Genomic DNA, 24,028 nt, shown 5'->3' on the forward strand with positions numbered 1-24,028 from the left:
CATTTAAAAGCAAGCAAGCAAACAAACAAACAGTTGATTAAAATATAGGTTAAAATACAGCTTAAAATACAGCTTAAAATGCAACCTCATTTTAGTGGTAGCCCATAAATCAAGATCATAAGGGGAGGAAACCTCAAATATTCACCAGGGCCAACTATCCATGCTGGTCCTACATGGGCCAGCAAAAAAAGAGCAGAGGGAAAATTTATATACAAAATCCCATATAAGGGGTTCCCTCAAACAAAAACAAACAAACAAAAATGGGGGGGGGAATGAGAGGGGGGAGGTCCAGCCCAAAGGCCAGGTGGAACAGCTCCGTCTTGCAGGCCCTGTGGAAACATGTCAGATCCCACAGGGCCCTGATCTCCTGTGGTAGGGCGTTCCACCAGGCCGGGGCCAGAGCTGAAAAGGCCCTGGCTGAGGCCAATCTAACCTCCTTAGGGCTCGGAACTTCCAAAGTATGCTCCGCGGGGCATACCAGGAAAGACAGTCCCCTAGGTACCAGTACCAGGGTCCTAGGCCGCATAGGGCTTTGAAGGTCAAAACCAGCGCATTGAACCTGACCCTGTACTCCACCGGGAGCCAGTGCAGCTGGTAAAGCACTCCCCATAAGGAGTGCACCTGCTGGAGTTTCTGAGTCAGCTTCAAGGGCAGCCCCACGTAGAGCAAATTACAGTAGTCAAGCCTGGAGGTGACCTTCGCATGGATCACTGTGGCCAGACCAGGGTGAGAAAGGTAAGGGACCAACTGCTTAATACAGCAGAGATGGAAAAATGCTGCCTTCCCTAAACAGGGCTGCCTTCAGGTGTCTTTATATATTTATATTATATATTATATATTTTCCATGCACTTTGCATTTGGGTTACCCTCCACGCTTTGGTGCCACACTTCTGGTTTTCGTTCTTCAAATTCTTTAAATTAGGCCCCTCGAGTGGTTTTAGTTGTTGCTGCATTTTTTTTCTCTGCAGACTAATTCTGACTTGCAGGCGCGAAATTTCTCTCTCTCTCTCCCTCCCCCCCCCCCAATGCTGCATCCCTCAAAATGTTGAACTTCGCTCATCTTCAAATGATACTGCCACCTCAGCACACTCTTGATTAATAAGAGCAGTTTGAAAAGAGATGAGAATGGCAATAAATTTGCCTCTTCTCAATAAAAATGAATAGAAAAAAATGCTGAGCATTTTTGTTTTGTTTGGGTGGATGAACCTCACACAGCATATTACTAGCTACTTCTTGCATTGCGTATATATAATTGTGTATGTATGAAGGATGTAAAGTTAATAGAAAGTCCTCACATAATATCCTGGAGGAGGTGGGGAGGGCGAAACCTCTTGTGGAAGTCATTGTAAATTTATAACTAGCTGTGATAACGGAAGACTAAAGATAAAGGTACCCCTTACTGTTAGGTCCATATCCGTCCCCTTTGCCCATGCAAAAACTCTGTGTGTGTGTGTGTGTGTGTGTGTGACCCAGCTGCCCCCCCCCATGCAAAACCTGATTCTCCACCCTAGCAGCCCTGTGCACTGCAAACCTCCTCTCATTCTCCATGATCCACCCTCTGCCTGCGCAAAAGCTCTCCTCTCTCCTCCCAGCCTTGTCCCATCCTCTGCCCGGATCCTGCAATAACTCTCACTCTCGGCCCCCCTCCTTGTGGAGCCAGCCTCTGCCTGCACAAACTTCTGCTGAGGTTCTCACTCTCTTCCTCCCACCGGACCCACCTTCTGGCCACACAGTTTTGAGGAGGAGGAGGAGCTCAAACAGGCGAAAAAGGTATCAATGAACTTAGAGAGTCAATGAGCATGAATTGCAGGTTCATTCCCCTCCTGCGCTGAAAGAGGTGGATGGATTGGTGGATCTGAAACTTGGTGTGAGTGGCTACAGGTTGTGTGTGTGTGATGAAAAGTTATTTATTACAAAGCTTCAATACTTTTTTTTTTGCTGGAAAACATGGGGGGATGGGGTAACCCCCCCCCTCCACCCCGTGCTGGAGTGCAGGTTGAGAGCTTCTGCAGCTGCTTTTCAAAATGCCTAATTTGACCCTGAGATAGATGTGGAATAGAAGTGGAAGAAATTCAAAAGACCTAATTCAAAAGGGGGTTGGGGGGGATGCTTTTGAACTGCACTGCGCATCAAAATGTGCGTTTTCTAAAACTTGTATGACACACACACCTCTCCCTGTGTCCCCTACAGCTATGCAAAGCAGTTTTGCAATTAATGAGCTGTCAGATTCCAAGTACTTAAAAAGAAATGTGTTAAAATTTCCCATGTACACTAAAAAGCATAACATTCCTTGGTCTGTTGATTAATTGACAAACGTTATGATTATGTATGCGTGTTCCTACACCAGCATAAATTGATCCAAATAAAAGATACTGCCTTATGTCCTTGCCTTGGCTAAAACCCTTCCCCCTGATATATGCATTTGTTTCTGTGGAGGACCATTCAAATCGTGTGAATCCCACCTGCAGTCTGATGTAATCCAGAGACACGTTTGCCAATTTAGTGAGATCTAGGCCATGTTTGCTTCTTCATTTGTTCGGATCCATTTATGTGGCTGTATACTCTTGATAACACTTTTCAGGTAGCCAGAAGAACAAAGGCATGTCGTGCTTCTTCATGTAGAAGGGAAATGTAAACACATTTCTTCCTAAATTGGGAAAGGAGCCTTGTATTTTTACTGGGAATCTTAACGATGCTTCTTGCAAAATTCATTTACATGGAGGTGAGATACCAGTAGGAAACTGCATAGGGCAGGGGCAGTCACCTGACCTCCTGACAGTGAAGCTGCTCTTGCTGACTAGGATGGAGAGGGGCAAGGCAATAGGGAGGTCAATGTCCTACAAATGTACAGGCAGAACCAATCCGGTGCTCCTCCTGATGTGTTTGAACCATGAACCTTCCTGCCGCCTCACCTCTCTCCTTCCCAGTGTGCAGAAAACGGCTCGGCTTTCAGGAGGTCAGGTGAACACTGCTGCCCCACCACACATTTTCCTGCTGAGAAGAAGAGTTTGGATTTGATATCCAGCTTTATCACTACCCTAAGGAGTCTCAAAGCGGCTAATAATCTCCTTTTCCCTTCCTCCTCCACAACAAACACTCTGTGAGGTGAGTGGGGCTGAGAGACTTCAAAGAAGTGTGACTAGCCCAAGGTCACCCAGCAGCTGCATGTGGAGGAGCGGGGAATCGAACCCGGTTCCCCAGATTACGAGTCCACTGCTCTTAACCACTACATCACGCTGGCTCTCTTCTCTCTGCTGAGAGGTACATGTGTCATAAGAAAACGTTTTGGGTGTAGTGAGACATCGAAGTTGCAAAGTGTTAGATCCTACTCTTGCTCTGGATCCCAGTAGTTTGCAGTTCATCACTAAAGGTTTAAACTAAACTTCTCCTCTCACCAGTAGGACTTTTGAGGAACAGTAGGGCATATCTGGCAGCTCTTATTGTTGTGGTATCCCCTGTGGGGAGATGAGGCAGGGGTTTTCTGCAAGGTATCTAATGCTTACATCGTTGAGCTCGGACACTGAGATCCACCTCCAAGAGCCTTCTAGTGGTTCCCTCTCTGTGAGAAGGGAGGTTACAGGGAACCAGGCAGAGGGCCTTCTCGGCAGTGGCACCCAACCTGTGGAACACCCTCCCGTCAGATGTCAAGGAGATGAGCAACAATATAACCTTCAGAAGACATCTGAAGGCAGCCCTGTATAGGGAAGCCATTTAATGTGTAATGTTTTATTATGCTTTTACAGTGGTACCTCTGGTTACGAACTTAATTCGTTCCGGAGGTCCGTTCTTAAGCTGAAACCGTTCTTAGCCTGAGGTGCGCTTTTGCTAATGGGGCCTCCGGCGCGCGATTTCCGTTCGCATCCTGGGGCAAAGTTTGCCACCAGGAGCAGCTACTTCTGGGTTAGCGGAGCTCGTAAACCAGAAGCGTTTGTAACCAGAGGTACCACTGTGTACAGTGGTACCTCGGGTTACAGACGCTTCAGGTTACAGACGCTTCAGGTTACAGACTCCACTAACCCAAAAATAATACCTCAGGTTAAGAACTTTGCTTCAGGATGAGAACAGAAATCGTGCGGCGGCAGCAGGAGGCCTCATTAGCTAAAGTGGTGCTTCAGGTTAAGAACAGTTTCAGGTTAAGAATGGACCTCCAGAACGAATTAAGTTCTTAACCCGAGGTGTATAAGTTGGAAGCCGCCCACAGTGGCTGGGGCAACCCAGTCTGATGGGCAGGGGACAATTATTATTAGTAGTAGTAGTAGTAGTAGTAGTAGTGGTAGTAGTAGTAGTAGTATAGCAAAACATTTCAGCTTCTGCCTTCTTCAGCTTCTCTGATGTGAAGCATAGTCATTTGCATGGAGAGAGAGAGAGAGAGAGAGAGAGAGAGAGAGAGAGAGAGATCTCGTGGTTTAGAGTACAGTTCATTGAGCAAATAATTTGAACGGACCCTGAGGGGGAGCAGAAGGAGTTAAATTAACAACCGGACTTCAGACTAAAGTGGAATGGCTGATAATTGAACTGTGGGGGAGATCATAGAAATAAATAATGCAAAGATCAGAGAGCTGCCAGGAGATAAAAGTAATGTGTGTCACTTTAGAAAAAGAATAAAATCCATATATGTTTCGGCGTTCTCCTCCCCCATTTCAGCAATAACTTTTATAGCATGACAGTAGTGAGGCAGAAATGGATTTTTGCTTGCCATGAACATAGCGTGGGTTCTGCTTCTGTAAAAAGCTGCTAACGCACCCAATTCCCACAGTGGCAGCATTTGATGGTTTCGAGCCAAGATCTTGTATTTTGCTCAGTCTGGTTGCTCTGACCTCCCATTTCACACTGATTGCTTTGCTGGGTAACTGCTGTGTTAGTTTATTTAGCTGGTTTTCCCTCTACCCCCCCTCCCCCCAAACACACACACACTTCTCATCTTTTTTATATTTTAAAAGTGCAAACTTGTGGTTCTGAATAATCACAAAGGGGTAGGTTGAATCTGACAATCTTTATATGTTTTGTAATTTTGATTTATATACCGGTAGCGCGTCAGATCCAAGAAGTTCAGGGCAGGGAATGAAGAAGAAAAAAACAACACCCTCTGTCTCTGCAGAATAAAGTAACATTTGCTCAAATTCACTGAAATGGCATCAAGGTTTTTTTCTGACTTAACCCCGAGTGGCAAAGGCCAGTCCAAAAAAAAAAAATGCCTTTAATTTGCACACACACCCATTTAAATACCTATTTTCTCTCTCCAAAAAATAAAAAATAAAAAATTGTCTCAAAATACACATTCTGATGCATATTTGAGTAGTTCAAAATATTGTAGATAATGAATTTCCAATCCTCACGCTGGCCCAAAATTTACGTATTTTTCCCATGTATATCTTAGCACGTGGCAGACAGCCATATCTCAGCCATCAGCGGATATTTCCAAATCAAGTAACCTTCCCTATATGTTCCCTTTTCAAAGTTAATGGATTTCCAGTGGAATAGCCATGTTAGTCTTTACAAAATTTAAAGATTTGAGTTATGGCCTATCACAAAGCCATCTATGGCTGCAATCCTAGCCATGTATACTCAGAAGTGAAACTCATTGATTTCAGTTGGGCTTTCTGCCAGCCAGACAGCCTTCCTGCCTTGATTTTACAGTTCAATATAGACTTAACTGTAATCCTATTTCGTTTCCCCTGCTCGGCCATCAGGGAAGGACAGTTTTGTTTTTTTCTTTTACCCTGTTGGTATTTTGCTCTTTTGATGAGATGGTTGGACAGTGTTCTTGAAGCGACTAGCATGAGTTTAGCCAAACTGCAAGAGGCAGTGAAGGATAGGCGTGCCTGGTGTGCTCTGGTCCATGGGGTCACAAAGAGTCGGACACGACTGAACGACTGAACAACAATAAGGATTGTATGAATTCCTGTGGGCATATAAAACACTTTACAGACACTCTTAATGCCACATATAAAAGTCATTTGTGTGACACAACGTTTTGTTTGATAAATATTGTACAGGAAACTGTTGGGCATGAGCATCTGCTGAAACATAACTCTCTAGTTAATTCATGCTTTAAATGGTTGTGGTAAATATGATTTTGTATTTGACAACAGAGTAGCAAAACAGATCCCTTATTTCCATGTGAAAAGGGACAATAATGAATGATGCATTCCACCTGTTTTTTAAATCCACAGTAGAAAGCGGATTAGGACTGTAGTCAGAGCTACACTTATGTGGAAAGAAGCCCCTTCAAATTCAACATGTGTTGACCAAAACTACACAGTATCCCATGTTGAGAACATAAGTAAAAGGTAAAGGTAAAGGACCCCTGGATGGTTAAGTCCAGTCAAAGGCGACTATGGGGTTGCAGTGCTCATCTCGCTTTCAGGCCAAGGCAGCCAGTGTTTGTCACACACGGCTTTCCGGGTCATGTGGCCACCATGACTAAACCGCTTTTGGCACAATGGAACACTGTGACGGAAACCAGAGCGCACGGAAACGCCGTTTACCTTCCTGCCACAGCGGTACCTATTTATCTACTTGCACTGGCGTGCTTTCGAACTGCTAGGTTGGCAGGAGCTGGGACAGAGCAACAGGAGCTCACACCGTCGCGGGGATTTGAACCGCCGACGTTCCGATCAGCAAGCCCAAGAGGCTCAATGGTTTAGATCACAGCACCAAGCCTGCTGGGTCAGGCCAATGGCTCGTCTAGTCTAGCATCCTATACTCAAAGTGCCCAGCCAAATACTTGTGGTAAGTGCACAAGCTTAAATGCAACAGAACTCTGCCCGCCTGTGATTCCCAACAACTGCTATTGTGAGGCATGATGCCTCTGACCATGGGTGTAGAATTTAGCCATCATGGCTAGTAGCTGTTGATAGCCTCTTATTCCATGAATTTGTCCAATCCTCTTTTAAAGCCATCCAAGATGGCGGCCACCACTGTCTCCTGTTGGAGGGGGTTCCACAGCTCATGTGAAGAAGTGGTTTCTTTTAAAAGTAAAGGTAAAGGGACCCCTGACCATTAGGTCCAGTCATGTCCAACTCTGGGGTTGCGGCACTCATCTCGCGTTACTGGCTGAGGGAGCCAGCGTACAGCTTCCGGGTCATGTGGCCGGCATGACTAAGCCGCTTCAGGTGAACCAGAGCAGTGCACGGAAACACCGTTTACCTTCCCACCGGAGCGGTCCCTATTTATCTGCTTGCACTTTGACGTGCTTTCGAACTGCTAGGTTGGCAGGTTTCTTTTATCTATCCCCAAATTTTCCAACATTCAGGCTCATTATATTCCCACAACAGTTTTCACAACGCCTGTGGACATTTTGCCTTTTGCTGATACCATTGTCTTCCCTCAGGTTACAGTCACGGATGGAGGCGCCTCTCCCAAGCAGTCTACAGTCTGGCTGGTGGTCCAAGTCCTTGATGAGAACGACAACAAGCCCCAGTTCCCGGAGAAAGTCTACCAGATCAAGTTGCCAGAGAGGGACCGGAAGAAGAGAGGCGAGCCGATCTACAGAGCCTTCGCCTTTGACAAGGATGAAGGCCCCAATGCGGAGATTTCCTACAGCATCGTAGATGGGAATGATGATGGGAAGTTTTTCATTGACCCGAAGACTGGGATGGTCTCCTCAAGAAAGCAGTTCACAGCCGGGAGCTATGATATCTTAACGGTAAACCACCCATGGTTGAAATGAGCAAGTGCACCACTTCCGAGTTTTATAAGGAGGCTTCCCTTCAGTGTTTGTTTATGCAGCAGACTTTCCTAGATGTTATGAGGACTCTGCACCTTGTTCACCACAAAAACCATTTTGGGTTTCCTTGGGATTTCCTGCTAAATGCTAGGGGGCTTTCCCCAAGCATGCAATGCAGGTTGTGGGGGGAAGGAAATGGGTAAAGTGCGCCAACTATTGCCAATTCCCCTCCCAGCTTCCCAAGGGGGGGGGGAGTGAACAAACCCAAAATATCTCTTCCTTTGAAAAGAAGATGGGGAGAGCTGAAGAGACAGGCCACTCCTTGCTACAAATGACATTCATGGACATTGGTTAAGCCTGAAGGTGTCCATGGTGTGAGTGTGGGTGTGGGTGTTTGTTACAGGGAGAGGAAGGGCAGTAGCTCTAGAGTCCGGGGTAAAAGGGTGAGGGGCTCCACAGACCTCTTGTTAACAACACCCCGTTCAGTGGGGCCATAATATCTGACCCTGAGCAGCAAACCAGACTGTAACTCTGACCCAGATTAGCATGAAGCAGCAGTTGGACCAACGCCATCAGAAGGGTTGTATCCAGGCCCAAACATCATGGCGAGGTCTGTTGGCTACTAACCTCTGAGCCTCTACAAATCACAGCTAGAGCAAATGCTTTGCACTTTGAAGGCCCTGGGTTCAGCCCCTAATCTCTCCAGTTTGAAGGATGAGGTAGCAGGCAGTGGGAGAAACTTTCACATGTCTTTTAAAAAATGTGTAGTTCTTTATCTCCTTGACCTCTGATGGGAGGGCGTTCCACAGGGTGGGTGCCACTACCAAGAAGGCCCTTTGTCCTGGTTTCCTGTAACTTCACTTCTCAAAGTGAGGGAACCCTTGGAGCTGGAACTCAATGTCCAGGCTGGACATTGGGGGTGGAGACGCTCCTTTAGGTATACAGGGTTGAGGCCATTTATGGCTTTCAAGGTCAGCACCAACACTTTGAATTGTGCTTGGAAACATACTGGGAGCTAGTGTGGGTCTTTCAGGACTGGTGTTAATGTGGTCCTGGTGGCCACTCCCAGTCACCAGTCTAACTGCCGCATTCTGAATTAGCTGTAGTTTCCGACTCGCCTTAAAAGGTAGCTCCATGTAGTTTATTTTCCTGTGAGTAAGGACTTATCCATACTTCCTTTTGTCCCTCTGCTTTCTCTTGGGGGAAGCTGCTCTTTAGTGCCCAAGGGGAGCAAGCAGCCATTTGGGTTTTCTTCAGATTGACATTTGCTCTGATCTAAGAGCAAGTTTTCCCTGGGATAGGAGTGGGGCAAGGGGAAAACTGCTGATAGGAGTGGGGCAAGGGGGAAACCCACTGATACCCACGTTTTCTGTGCTCGGGATGAGCAGAAGTGTGGGCGACTCCTAAGCCCTGCACCACTTTACAAACTGGCAAGAGTATTTCAGCAACAGCTTTCATTGGCAACAACATACTTTGCCAGAAGCATCTCACCAAGCCGAATTCAGGTGTCCTCAATCAAACTGAGCATTCAAATAGATTGTTTTCCCCAAAAAATATATGTAAGAATTTCGAGACCTTAATGAATATAAAAAGCACTTGGCAGACTCGCTTTAACACAGAACATTAATTAGAGTGTTTTTCGCTGGAACAATTTTACATGGATTGGAAATAGACCGAGGAGGGACCTAAGCAAATGGTAAACAGTGAAGTATTGAGTGGGCACAGGTGTTTGGTGGTCTGCCATGCAGATCGATAGCTTCTCCAACCCCCCTCCCCCCCATCCCATCTTTTTTAAAAGCCTTATCAGCGATTTCCAAGTGAGAGTAAACAACGCTGCAAGCAGGTGCTTTTCACGACTCATACTGTGAAGCAGAAAAGGAGATTTCTCTCTTTGGGATCTGGTTTAATGAATGGCAACCCACTCTTAACACAGAGTGCCGAATCTAGCCATCCCCCTTCAGCCCCCCGATTTGGCTGCTGGTGGGGATTCGCCCCTCGGAATGGCTCAGCTGCAGCTCTGAAGCCCCCCCCTTCCCTCTTTATGCTGATCCAACTGCTTTGGATAGCAGTCTTTGTTAGAGACAGCAATACCTACTAAGGAGAGAAGGCGAAAATTCCCGATCATGGGAAGCGGCAGGGTGGCGGAAATTGCTGGATTGGCCTCCCTGCCAGCCAACCTCTCAACACCCCACTGCGGTTTGACATCGCCATAAAGTGTGGGCCTGGTGCCATAAGCTCTGCCATGAGTCATATAGAGCACTAATTTAGAGATTTGCCCAAGCGTGAGCAGATTTCGAAATGCAGCCCCATCCCCTACATTACCTGGAATGTGGAAAACCTACGTACACAAACTTAATAAGAGAGCAAGATCTTTCACTCGGCAAGCTGCCAGGGGTTGTGCTCGGTGGCAAAAGTGAGCGAAGCAACATGTGTGACTCACAGCGGGCTGCCTTCCAACTTATGGGAAAGTCAGATGTTTCTTCATGGACCTCATATCACACAAATCTCACTATCTAGGCAAGGAAGAGGCATTGCTGCAGTTCAAGGACACAGTCCCCACCCCACCTCAGACAGACACACTCAAGGAGGTTGCAAAGCAGAGCAATTGAACATGTAGCCTGGGAAAATTCCGGAGGGCAAGATAGAGAAGGCTGCCAGAGCCACATTCAGCCCCCAGGCATAAAGTTCGCTGTATCTGTTCTATACTGAGGAACATATGAAACTGCATTTTCCCATGCCAGACCAAAGCTTTTCCCCTCTTGTAGTCTAGGTATAATTGATGTAGCTCCCTGAAGATATGCATTTCTCCATGTACCATGGGGAGGGAGGACCTCTGTCCCTCCAGATGTTGTTGGACTACAGTCTCCATCTTCCTCTGGCTATGGGCATGTCCATTCAGGCAAGGGCTGATGAGAGTCTAGCAATACCTGGGAGGTCCCAGGTTCTCCAGTCCTGCCCTAGTTCTAAACCTGTTAATTCGTCCTGTGGCATCTTCACCCAAGAGGAGCACCTTACCTGGGATTTCCACCACCAAGAGTACGGGATGGATCTTCATTAGAATTAAATTAAGCAGGATGGGTTCTTGTAGCCACCTTCCAAGACAGGAGCTATGGTACTTCCAGCACCACACTTAAACAATTAGCCCAGCTACAGAGCCATACTCAATGTTTCCTCTTTGGCATGGGATAGAAGGAGCTGGCTGCCTTGTCCTTAGGCTGCATTTACACAGCAGTTTATTCCATTCCCCTAACATTTCAGCATTATACCTGAGCTTTCACATCATGCAAAAGCCACTTCCGGAAAACGAATGGAATACAGTACCGTCACATCTTGCACACATTTAATTTCAACCTTGCATGGTTGAAGGCTGTCTGGTTGAAATCACACAAGTTAAACGCAGAGAGCTTAAAAGTTATTTTCGCACAAGTTTTTATCAGCATGAAAATAATAATAATACAGTGGTACCTCTGGTTACGTACTTAATTCGTTCTGGAGGTCCGCTCTTAACCTGAAACTGTTCTTAAACTGAAGCACCACTTTAGCTAATGGGACCTCCCACTGCCGCTGCACCGCCAGAGCACAATTTCTGTTCTTATCCTGAAGCGTTATTTCTGGGTTAGCGGACTCTGTAACCTGAAGTGTCTGTAACCTGAGGTACCACTGTAATAAATAATAATAATAATAATAATAATAATAATAATAATAATAATAATTTATATGCCACCCATCTGACTGGGTTACCCCTGCCACTCTGGGCGGCTTCCAACTAATTAAAACACAATACAACATCAAACATTAAAAATATTAAACCTTAAAAGCTTCCCTGAACAGGGCTCCCTTCAGCTTTTAAGCTCTCTGCCTTGCATACAGGGGTTGGATGCTCTCTCAAGACCTCGCAGGAACTTGGACGGCACCACCAGATCTTGCAAGAGCACCCCAAAACCTTGCTTGGGTGCCAAGGATGACTTGGTGCACAGCTGTGGAAAAGATGGTCATGCAAGGGCAGTTCCAAGAGGGTGGTTTGACTTTGCGTGTTTTTGCATATAACAAGTAACCGCAGAATGTACCCCCCCCACTCAAAATGCAATCATATTGTATAGTGCATGTTTAGCGCTCATTTCTGTGTCATTTGGGTCCAGAGAAAAATCTGTTTGCATCCCCTTTAACCCAGAAAATCATGGGAGTAAAGTGACAGTATTTGGGGCAGTATATCTGCATACAGCTCTTTCATGTTGTTGCTCCGCCCACATTTGCCTTTGGCCCCACCCACCACTAGCATGTGGCCTCTTAAGTGAATGTGGCCCTTGGCCTGAAAACAGGTTCTCTGTCCCTGCTTTAACCAAAGGTGATAGGGTAGCTCAGTCAGTAGAACACAGGACTCTTAATCTCAGGGTCGTGAGTTCATGCCCCACGTTGGGCAAAAGATTCTTGCATTGCAGAGAATTGGACAAGATGACCCTTATGGTCCCTTCCAACCTTATGATTCTATGATTGAATTTGGCACTGGGCACAGACAAATCATCTTTCAGCTATGACTCACATCCGGAAAACTGAAAGTTGTGGACTGTTTCAGAGAGAGAGGGAGAAATATGCATAGATTCTGTTCAGAAAGGAGTGTGCCAGATTGTTACCTGCATCCTTTCCCTCTCTTCGTGTGCAACAGATAAAAGCTGTTGACAATGGGCGGCCGCAGAAATCTTCGACCGCTCGCCTCCACATTGAGTGGATTAAGAAACCGCCGCCTTCCCCCATCCCGCTGACATTCGACGAGCCCTTCTACAACTTCACCGTCATGGAAAGCGACCGGGTGACGGAGATCGTTGGCGTGGTGTCCGTGCAACCTGCCAACATCCCGCTGTGGTTTGACATTGTCGGTAAGCGTGGGCATGGTGCCAGTGGGCATCTTCCAAGCAGGAGGAAATAAGTGTGGTGTGGATTTCGATAAGGAGGAAACTAACAAGGGATTAGCTCCCTGGAATTAAAACTGCATTTGTGGTGCTGTACTTGAAAATGGCTAACTTAATATACTACTTTGTCATGCTTTGGTTATGATGCCTTAGCTAAGCTTTTATGGCTGAATTGCTCCTTTTTCTCTTCCATAATATGTGATTGACTTGCAATCCTAATGTTGTCTGTCATTTAAATTCTCTGGCCATAGTTTGCTAATCCCATATCTAAATGTATTTTGATGGTAACTTAGATCGGCTGTCCCTCATTTCTCTCTCTCTCTCTTTTCTCTTCACGCTTTTATTTTTCCCTCTTGCATTCTGTTATCTCGGTTCTTTTCTTTTTTTTCTGCTTCCGACTGCTGTGCTTCAAGGTGGCAAGCATGCTCGAGAGATGTTCTATATCCTACAGACAGCTTGTGGGCAGAACTGCTCAACAGAAGGTACCTTCAGTGCAAACACATTTGCTACAGTACACTTTCTAAACTGCCTTATTTATTTACCTTTTTTTGGGATGGTGGTGTGTTTAAAAGAAAAAAAAACCCCATAAAAGAGAGCAGTCTGAAGCCAACTGCACTTAAATCTTTACTAGCTACCTCGGAGACGACAAATGGAAATTGTGCAAGCCATTTGTCAGCCATTCCTATAGTCATTCTAACTACAGTATATCTTGACGATCATGAAGAGTTTTGTCGCCCGCAATCACCCCAAGCTTTTAAATAATTTGGAATGACCTTGCAAATAACTCCATAGAAGTTACCAGCCTGCACATGTATCTACCTATAAATGTTTGTACAAGCCCACTTGACAGATTAGACTTTGGACTTATCCACACTTAACTTTTGCCCCTCGCTTTCTAGGCACAGAGTCACGCCTTCCTGTTCTGAGCGCTTTTTATTATTATTTTGCTCCCCACTGCTTTCCCCAGGAAGACCTGCTCTTTAACGCTGAATCGGAACAAACAGCAATTTGGGTTTTCTGCAGATTGCCATTCGCTCCGATTCATCGGTAAAGAGCGAGTTTTCACAGGGAATGCTCCAGAGCAAAAACAAACAATGGCAACACCTGGATACAGACCTGGAAAGCCTGGACTTGTGCATAGTAATTTAGAGCAAAGGTAACAGTGCATGAGCCCTAAGTCACACGGCCTTTGAAAAGTGCCCAGAAACTTCAGCTTGTTCAAAAATAGCTCCTTGGATGTTGCCTGGAATAAGCATTGTGGAAAATACTTTACCAGTTTTGCAACAATTTAAAGTCCATATTTCTTTTTCTTTTTCTACCTTTAATCCCCTAAATGGTCTGGGCCCCTTGACATCTTTAGGACTGCCTGCTCCTTATACTGTATATGTGTTGAAATTTCCTTTGGACAACTTGCTTCTTCTGCGAAAAGGGCTTCCTTCTTGATGGTTCCCAAACAGTGCACTTCCCTTCCTAGAAAGCTTTCCTTGCTCCATCCTTAATTGATTCTAGATAGATGTGGTCCTCTTCTGGGGGGCTTTTTGGGGGCCCAAATCATCTTCCTCTCCTGTTTTTTTGCTGCCAGTGACTATAGGTAAAGGTAAAGGTACCCCTGGCCATTAGGTCCAGTCACGGATGAATCTGGGGTTGTGGCGCTCATCTCGCTCTATAGGCCGAGGGAGCCGGCATTTGTCCGCAGACAGCTTCCGGGTCATGTGGCCAGCATGACTAATCCGCTTCTGGCAAACCAGAGCAGCACACAAAAACGCCATTTACCTTCCCGCTGGAGCGGTACCTATTTATCTACTTGCACTTGACATGCTACCGAACAGCTAGGTGGGCAGGAGCTGGGACGAACAACGGGAGCTCACTCTGTCGCGGGGATTCGAACCGCCAACCTTCTGATCGGCAAGCCCTAGGCTCTGTGGTTTAGACCACAGCACCACCTGCAGCCAGTGACTATAGTGTGCTTCAAATTACTTTCAGCATGTTTTATATGATATGTAGCTGCTTTCGTATACCTTATTAAGCAACCACCATGGAGACATTGGGTTGAAAGGCAGCTTAACGCATAAATGCCTAAAAAACAAAACACAACTTGTCCACCTGTGTCTTTGTTAGTAATTGATATTACAGGTTTGGACAGTCACAAAGAGAGGAGGTAGGTAGGAGGACTAAACCAGACCTTTTGTAAAACTAGCTTGGTTTGGTCGCCTGGAGGCCATTGTTCCTTGCCTCGGGTGGCCAGGCAAGTAGCTATTGATAAGGTATTAAAAAACTTGAGTGTAACCACTGTTTTTTTTAAAAAAAGTGGGGGTAAAGAAAAGAGGACAGATAGATAAAGGAGGGAGCCAGGACTCGGATTCTGTGCTAGATTGGCAGGTGTGTTACAAATGAAGGGTGCTGTTTGCATAAGAAGGGTTTGCATATTTTTAAATCCTGCTGACTTTAGCGGGACTCAACAAGCACTCCAGAGCGTTTGAGATTGCAGCTGATATTGCTAAATTGCCTCCTCGTGGATGCATGCTGAATCAGAGACACGGCCAGGTGATTCTCCTATTTATAACTAGCGGGTGCAACATCGGCTGAGTTAGGGAAAGTAAGTTGGAGGGGAGAGAAGTCGTGCAAACTGTTTCCCTGATTCCAGTGTAACCTTTCTGAGTTGGGAGGCAGCCTTAGCTCAGGGGCGGAGTACATGCTTTGCATGCAGAAAACCCCAGATTCAGTCCTTGGCGTCCTCAAAAATAATAATAATAATAAGGCCCACAGATTTAAAAAGCAGGTGATATGATAAGTTCTAAACCCGCTTAGAGGTGGGTTGCTGGTTTTTTAAGAAAATGCAAAGTGGTACAGAAGTAATTTAGATAAATAAATAAAGGCCTCTCTCTGCATGAACATCTGGAGAAAGTTGCTGCCTCGGGCCACGTCCCTCAATACTTTGTACCCTGAGCATCCTTGATCTCTGCAAATGTCTCTTGTTAGTCTGGATAGAGGATGGAAAGGGATGTGTGATTGTGCATAGAAAAAAAAACACCCTAATGTAGAAAAAAGCTTCTCCACCCGTGGGCTAGATGGTCTGGGCTAGTATAAGGCCCAGTGATTCCTGGGTTGTGATTACTTTTGCTGGCCACCCAGACACCTGATGTCAACTGTGCCAGTTTCTCCTAAAGGACAAACGTAAAAGCCCTGGCAGGATCAACAAAGAGGAAAGCAGCTGTCATGTAAATGCATCAACAACCGCTCAGCACTCCTGGAATAACGAATCACCCTTTTATTATTTAGTAAGCACTTTTAAATTCTACAGAGTGCTGCACAAAGGAGGGGATAGACGGGTTCCTGACAGGAAGGTTTGTAATCTAATAGGCACAGTAGAAAAGGAGGAAGAGGTGGGCGGCAGGAAGAGCAAAATGCACAGATTCTCAGTTGGCCTGATGGCATCAAATGGGCCAGCAAGGTGCTGTCTCAGTCTGCTCTACAGAAGGCATGCAACTACAGGGCCTCCGAAATGTAGGTTTGTAGCGGTGCAGTAAAATGTGTGGCATCTCCCTGATGAGCACCTCAAAGACAAATGGCTCACCATGTGGGCTAAAAGCAGATTGACTGAAAGAGGCCACGGTGGAGCAGCTTGGGCACATGATTGGCCCACCTGTGAGTTAAACTAGGTGATTATATTTTCCACTAACAGCAGTGGATGCTAGGATTCTATCCCATATGCCACTGAAGAGTGTTAGAAAGCAGGCACAAAACAATAAAGGCAAAAATAGCATTCAGGTATTTGAAATACTGGCCTGTCAGTCTGAGCTGCAGCATAGCTGGATCAGCAGTCTGCAAAATGCAACTAGAAGCCAGTTTCCAAATCCCAGGCCTGCCACTTTCCCTCTGCTCACCCAGCCTAGATTTACGGCACTCACATGCTCTGCTTTTCATCTTCAGAATCATACGTTGTTTATAGAAAGAATACAAATACTACTGTGGTCAAGTTTCTAGAATAACTGAAACAACAGTGGTGGAGATCCACAAGTGCAGAGCATACCTCTTGTACTTGTGTGTGCATTTGTAGTAAGCATACAGTTAAAGATGGGCAAGTACTCTCCTCTGACCTCATGCTGGGTTTGGGGTCTCTCTCTGCTTCTGAGCACCTCCAAGGCACAGCCTTAACTGCGGGGATGTCCTTTTGGGCTCATCCCTGCAGTCCTTCAAGTTGCAGGGACTTCCAAAGCCTTTCTCCTCCAGAGTGCCTCTAAAACTCAGCATAGGTAAAGATAAAGGGACCCCTGACCATTAGGTCCAGTCGCGGACGACTCTGGGGTTGCGGTGCTCATCTTGCTCTATAGGCTGAGGGAGCCGGCATACAGCTTCTGGGTCATGTGGCCAGCATGACTAAGCCGCTTCTGGTGAACCAGAGCAGCGCACGGAAACGCCGTTTACCTTCCCGCCAGAGCGGTACCTATTTATCTCCTTGCACTTTGACGTGCTTTCAAACTGCTAGGTTGGCAGGAGCAGGAACCGAGCAACGAGAGCTCACCCCGTCGCGGGGATTCGAACAGCCGACCTTCTGATTGACAAGCCCTTAGTGGTTTAACATACAGCGTCACCCGTGTAGCTGCATCCAAATTCCCCCTGAATTTGGGATGCTCCAATTACCTGCTTTTGTTAGAATCCTCCATTGTTCATTCACATCACCCCCATTAGTATTGCCAGTGCACAGGCCCCTGCAGAACTTGTCTGAGGCCCAAGGCAGGAATCCCCGGTCATCTAGGAGGCAACGGGACATTCTTGCCATTACAGGGTAAGTCCAGCAGGCCCCCCGTGCGGCGTCCTGGCCAACTTAGCCCTCCAAGGCCTAGAGCAAGTGTACCTGGATGCACACACACACACACACACACACACACACACACACACCCCGCTCTGCATAGGCCTGGCAGTGCACAAATGTACTTTGATAACACACTCCGAAAATAGAGTATATATTTTTACTTTGGTGAGATTGTATCTGTAATTGGATCAAGGTTCTTTTCTTGCAGTGTTTTACTAAAGCACTGCATTGCGAAATTCCTGTGAAAAGCAGACTATTGTACAAGCTGGTGTATATAAAAATTATTTTTCTGTGGTGTTTTACCTAGATGCAGGATAGCATGGGTACACCACAGGAAAAGAGTTGTTATGCAGTTGTATGTAGGATTCTACAATAGTTGGTTTTCTGCAGTGTTTTATTAATGTGTATTATCACGAGGAAGGAGATGCAGAGGAACTGACCACTGTGGCAGAACATGCATGGCTCTAGTTCCATAATTAATTTTAGTAATTTTTGTAGTTAAAGAAGTATTCAGGGTGAGTGGAATACAGGGCAGAGCTCAGCCGCAATAAAGCAATGTATTTGTGGAAAGGTATTCTCTGTGGCTTCTATCTGTGGGCTTCTGACAAAGCTCTTTTTCCTTTCCCTAACCAGCAATAATTCTTCATTCACTGCTTGCAGAGCTTCTTCTTCATCCTGAAGAGAAGCTCTTGTGAGTTTCATAGTTCTTATTGTTCTAGTATTCCGATCTGAAGAGGGATTGTTTTTGAGGTCTAGGCAGAGTTACTTGCAGCCAAAGGAGATGAAGCAAATGAAATCTCAAAAGGCAAAAGGAGAGGAAGGTGGAATCAATGAGTTCACACACGACACGCACAAACGTTAATTTATTTTACCTTACACTAATTTAAATTCCAATTGCCTAGCATTAATGCTGAACTACAGAAGCAATTGATTAAACAAACAGATAAAAGAAGTCGATTGGCAGGCCTTATTTGCAGTTTCATTCTGGACCTGCCATCCCAATTTCAGGAAGCAGGATGCCACAGGAACCTTTTTTTTTGACAGGATGGCTAATCTTTATTGCAGATCTGCATCCTGAAATGAAATGAAATTAACCTCCCAGCACAAACTCTTCAATGAGGCAATCATTGCTTCTGCTGAATGTAACATTCCAGTGGAAGAGTGCTTCCCAATTTCTTTTCCCACGGACCACTTGAAAATTGCTGAGGGTTCTGGCAGACCGCTTGATGGTTTTTCTGCCCATTGTAGCAATTACAGTGTTCTGAGCTGGATGCTGCATCATTCTTAATGGCATTTAAAACTCTTCTTTTATTTCTTATATGGCATTTTGTAGTATTACAATTCAAATTCCACAGAATTCAGGTTGTGAGTGTTCTTCATGGACGCACCACAGACCACCTTAATGAAACTCAGTGGTCCACAGGCCACAGTTTAGGAACCTCTGCAGAACAAGTAATCCCCTACAAATAATGATGCAAAAGGATTTCATTTACTCCACATTTTTATGCAACCTAATTTTATACCAGCCAAATTCACACCTCCCAGATATTGCTGTCATGGACTGGTTGGATGCAGAGGAATGGCGTGAGGAACCAGCTGTGGGTAGTAATGATAATAATACGGGGCTGGCACATGCCAAAAGCTGAATATTGCTCCTGGCAGATACCACAGCACTGTCTAGATGTACATCTGGAGTGGGCAATATTTCTAGGTGCTGTTTGCTTCATTACCAGAGGAAACTAACCCATAAGCAAGGATGTAAGTAAGAAGTCTTAAAGAAAGATGTTTGCATGCACCTGCATTTTAGGCATGCTATTTTTTATTTAAAATAACACAGTTTGAAATTTTGCAAGATAATTATATTAAGGCCTGTGTTAAAGCATACAAACAGATACTGTTGACTGTACATACAATATGTTGAAACGAGCAAAAGGAAACCAAGCAACAAGAACATACGGTAATTAATCATTGGACTTGCCCCAAAATGTATTTGATGTATCGAGTAATTGGTTAAGCAAAATGTAGGAATTTTAGCAGGGCAGGGAAGGAAGTTCAACACACTAACTGCAGAGTTTAAAAAAATACTGGATTTACTTGAAACTAATCTATATTTTGTGAGCAAAAGAAGGGGCATTTTAAAGGCATCAGCTGTTGTTATCGTCCCCCTTTGAATTGAATTCTTCCTAAGTTTTATAGGCAAAGTTGTCTTAAGAAGCGTGCTCCGATAACGTTGTGATTTTCTGATTGCTCATTAAGATGGTTGCAAAGCAACTTAAATGAAAAATCGGAATCCCCCCACCCCTTTCATGGTTATCAGCATAAAACATTCATTTAAATAAATAAATAAAAAGCTCTGGCAGTCCCAAGGCTACCCTTGTTTCATCAGAAATTTCTACATGAAATCTGCAGATCTTGTCTTCGAAAAGATCCCTTCCACAATAACCGATTAATAGAGGTCCTTTTCCTTTCCTTTTTTTTTTTTTTTTTGAAGGTTGGCTTCAAACAAATAATTAAAAGCATATAATCCAATAGAATTTTTTTTAATACCTTGGTGTCTGCAGAACTTTAATTAAATGTCAGGAACAATTAGGTTGTCGCTTGCAGTTAACTGCTGCTAAGTGTGTACATAACAGCCGAGATAAGTCATTGAGACATGCGTAGAAGGATGTGGGGAATTGATGGGGTTTGTGCATGAAATCAAGTTAGCATCGGGTTCACGGTGCCATATCTTGAATGGGCTGAGGAGGACCCATGGGAAGAGCTGCAGTGGGTACCATGCATCAGGCAGGACGAGAAGCTCAATGGTAGAATGTCTGCTTTGTGTATTTAATAAGGACTAGACAGGATGTCACTGCAGATGGTGACAGCAGTCACGAAATTAGAAGACGCCTGCTTCTTGGGAGAAAAGCAATGGCAAACCTAGACAGCATCTTAAAAAGCAAAGACATCACCTTGCCGACAAAGGTCCGTATAGTTAAAGCTATGGTTTTCCCAGTAGTAATGTACGGAAGTGAGAGCTGGACCATCAAGAAGGCTGATCGCCGAAGAATTGATGCTTTTGAATTATGGTGCTGAAGGAGACTCTTGAAAGTCCCATGGACTGCAAGAAGATCAAACCTATCCATTCTTAAAGAAATCAGCCCTGAGTGCTCACTAGAAGGACAGATCCAAGTGAATCTCAATTTGAAGTAACTCAGATCTGAGCCATAGCCTACATGCAGTAAAATGAGGTGGAAGGCATCTGAGGTATAGGATAGATAGTCTGCACGTTTTTGAATTCATGCCCCCCCCATTATATCAATAAATCTCCCTGTGTTTGGTAAAGCACTTGTTCAGAAATGGCGTCTGCCATCTGCTGTGGTGACAGACCAAAATTTCTGTTACCTCAGAATACTATCTTATTCTGCTTTGTGCGGAGGCCGGAAACGAAAGGAGCAATCTGAAAATAACTAGTGTGGAAGACAGTTTTGATTTATCTTTAAAGTAACTGAGTAAGAGTCACCTCTGAGGAAAAGTTCCAGTACTAATTTTTTTTTAAAAAATAATAATGTTGGATGGTAAATTGTCTTTTGTGCAGCTTCAAAGTCTCTTTCCTGTGGCCCAGATTATAAGTCCTAAGGCAGCTCCTGCTGTGCAAGAGGAGTTTTTTTCAGTTGTTCATCTTCTTGGGGATTTTTTAACAGGTTTCTGCTGCTGCATCTCAAGCTAATGAAAATGGCGAAGACCCCCCCTTTCTCTTTTGTTCTTGGTTTCAGTAGAGGTTTTTTTATTTATTTATATACTACTTGCTTGTAAACTTCAAAGTGGTACACAAAAGGAATAAAACAATACAATTCTCGGGGTTTTTTATAAAAAAAGTTTGAAACAAGTATTTAAAACATTCAAAAATAATTTAAACCAACAGTAAGCCCAAAACCAGATTAAAACACATGCCCACAGTCTACATTCCTGCCCATTGTTAAAATGGCGGCTCTCCCTGTTTGACTGGGCCCCTTTTGATCACTATGGGCCCAGATTTGATGGCAACTAGATGGAATCCAACTGAAACTTAAGATAAACTGAAATTATTACTCGCTGTATGTGCAGTTGGTATACTATTTAGTTATTTAAAGTCCGTGTTTGTCCACTAAATTTGATGGCATTACTGCCAGGCCAGTAACACTGGTTCTACGATCCCAGGGCGAGATGAAGGCAATAAGGTCTTTTGAACCCCCTTCTTCCCAGGTGAAACTGAAATGGATTCCTGCTCATTTCCATTGACCTGAATCTGCACAGAGCAGAGACTGCTGAAGGAGAGGAACAGTGAGATAGGCTCTGTTAAAAGTGGATTTTAAAACCCTTTTCGTGCCTGAGGTGCATTTTATAATAAGAGTGCATGTCTTACAAAAGCGTCATGGGCTTTCACAATAGGGATCAGAGAGTTAAAAAGCTATTGTATCTGCCGGTGCAGGAAAAAGCAACTGCACTGCATTTTTTTTGGGGGGGGGGTATAATAACACCTGATGGGAAACCCCTAGGGGTTGAGTTGAGTCCTGAGGCTGTCAGGTGCTTAACTCATAATTTAAGGCATTATTTGATTCCCTGGTTTGTTGCAACTCAAGTGATCGGCACATCAGAAATGAGTACAGCCTTATTTTATTGTGTGTGTGTGTGTGTGTGTGTGTGTGTGTGTGTGTGATAATTAGGTTAAACATGCAGTTACCCTCTCAGTGTTATTAATTCCAGCATAAATTGCAATGTCGAAATAAAAGAGAAACCCTTTCATTCTCTGCCCTCCCTCAACCTGGAAGGTTTAAAAAGCGATAAAGGTGTGTGCGTGTGTGTCCCCCCAATAGTGCACAAATGTTCAATAGAATTGCTGGAGGGGGGGTGATATCAATCAATAGGTTAAAATTTCCCCACTGTGCGTGCTCATTCTGAAAGCCACCGAGTTACCTCTGAAGTGGTGTGAGCACCCTCGTTTCCCAGTGCTCAGCATGGAATTTGACGCGGCATGGCCGTTTGAAGGATGAGGCCAATAAGATCCATTAATCTGTTTTGCTTTTTCAGTTAAAATTGGGGGGGGGGGAGAGAGCTTTGGCCAGCTTTCTCTCACATCCCCGCCCCCCCCCCCTTCATCCTACCATCTCCAGGAAACATGCAATTGCAATGGATTTATTTCATTGGGAGGTTCAGGGGACAAGAAAGCAACTGCGGTTCCTTTTGATTAGTTGCGTTTCTGAACATAATGACCCGTTTTGTTAGTCCCGGGTTATTGATGGCTCTCTCGTACCATGTGGGGTGGGGGCTTTCCCCCATCCACATCAAATCTGTACTTTTAATAAAAGGTAATGTGAGGAGGGGAGGAGTCACAGAAATGTTTTTTTTTTTTTTCTTTTCTTCTCCCGGTTTAATTTAGCTGAGGTTCAACGCGTAACTGAGTCAGCAGGCGTCTTGTGTTAAAATGTGAAAAGAAATCCAGATTCTTATTAATTTAAATAGAAATGATTTTTTAAAAATAATAATAAATAATTTGCTGCCAATTGTGGATTAAGTGCCTTCTCGAGAGGCTTACAATTTGAACCATACGGCCCGGTATTTATGACTACCGAAAGACTTGCCATTGTGATGGGTGAGAAAGCGGTGTGTGTGGGGGGGAGGTGTGTTACATTAAAGCTGAGCCGAAAATTCACAAAAGGCTCCCCCCCCCCCGATTAAAAATTATGTGGTTTCCTTTTGCTCAACACCCCCTTTCCATCACTGGTTCCAGGACACTGTGGAGGATGCAGATCAGAAGTCAGGCTTCAACCAACAGGGTTGTTGTAGCTTCTGCTGCCTTAGCTTGTAGTACAAGCCCCAGTCCCCTTAAAAAAAAGTAACCTAGGGAAGAAAGAAAGCAGAGAGGCTGCCATTGTTTCTACTAGCCCTTGATAGCCATGGATTTGCACAATCCTCTTTTTAAAGGCAACAAGGTTGGTGGCCATCACTGCTTCCTGTGTTAGCGAGCTCCAGATGTGCTTGTGTGGTTGAAACGGTCCCCCTGGTTTCTGTTCCCACAAATATTTATGCATCTGTTTGCCAATTTATAAACGGTTGTACAGCCAAAAGCTACCAAAGGGTGGCAACACGAGGACGGGCCTTCTCTGTGGTGGCTCCCTGTTTGTGGAACGCTCTCCCTAGGGAGGTTTGCCTGGCGCCTTCATTATACGTATTTAGGCGCCAGGCAAAAACGTTCCTCTTCAATCAGGCCTTTGGCTGATTGATGACCGATGCCCTTTAAATGTGTTGTGAGAGAGGGGGTTATTGTTTTGTTTTCGTTCTTGTTGTTATTGTGCATTTTGTGTTTTTTATATTGTAATTCTATGTTGTGAACTCCCCTGAGGTCTATGGATGAAGGGTGGTATGCAAATTTAATAGATAGAAACAAAAACAGAAATATATAGTGTAGCGTTTTATGTTTTCCTCACCGGGGGGTTTGAAGGCCATGCACTTAATGGAAGAAAGTAAAGTGTTGCACTCAAGGACACCCCATCAGTGTGGGGGCTAAACCTGCTTTGCACTCCTAGTGACCCCAGCCTATCTGCATGGACCCTCCCTTAATTTGCCCTGACCCGGTTATGTTGGTCCTGCTAGAATGTGACAGGATGTTGGGAACCAGCT

The 24,028-nt window shown here is 44.9% G+C and overlaps 1 protein-coding gene across 9 annotated transcripts in view; it reads left to right on the forward strand.

Moving 5' to 3' along the window:
- The window catches only part of FAT3 (FAT atypical cadherin 3), a 443,200-nt gene that overhangs the window by 313,027 nt on the left and 106,145 nt on the right, over positions 1 to 24,028 (forward strand). For 6 of the 9 annotated variants that reach the window (XM_033146109.1, XM_033146108.1, XM_033146110.1 and 3 more), the window contains exons 5-7: positions 7,334 to 7,648; positions 12,333 to 12,543; positions 12,990 to 13,058. In XM_033146109.1, the coding sequence (XP_033002000.1) occupies positions 7,334 to 7,648; positions 12,333 to 12,543; positions 12,990 to 13,058 (595 nt within the window). The remainder of the gene's footprint in view (positions 1 to 7,333; positions 7,649 to 12,332; positions 12,544 to 12,989; positions 13,059 to 24,028) is intronic. The other 3 variants (XM_033146113.1, XM_033146115.1, XM_033146116.1) reach the window with 1 other exon arrangement.

Source organism: Lacerta agilis, chromosome 4, assembly GCF_009819535.1.
Source record: "Lacerta agilis isolate rLacAgi1 chromosome 4, rLacAgi1.pri, whole genome shotgun sequence".
Classification (NCBI taxonomy): domain Eukaryota; kingdom Metazoa; phylum Chordata; class Lepidosauria; order Squamata; family Lacertidae; genus Lacerta; species Lacerta agilis.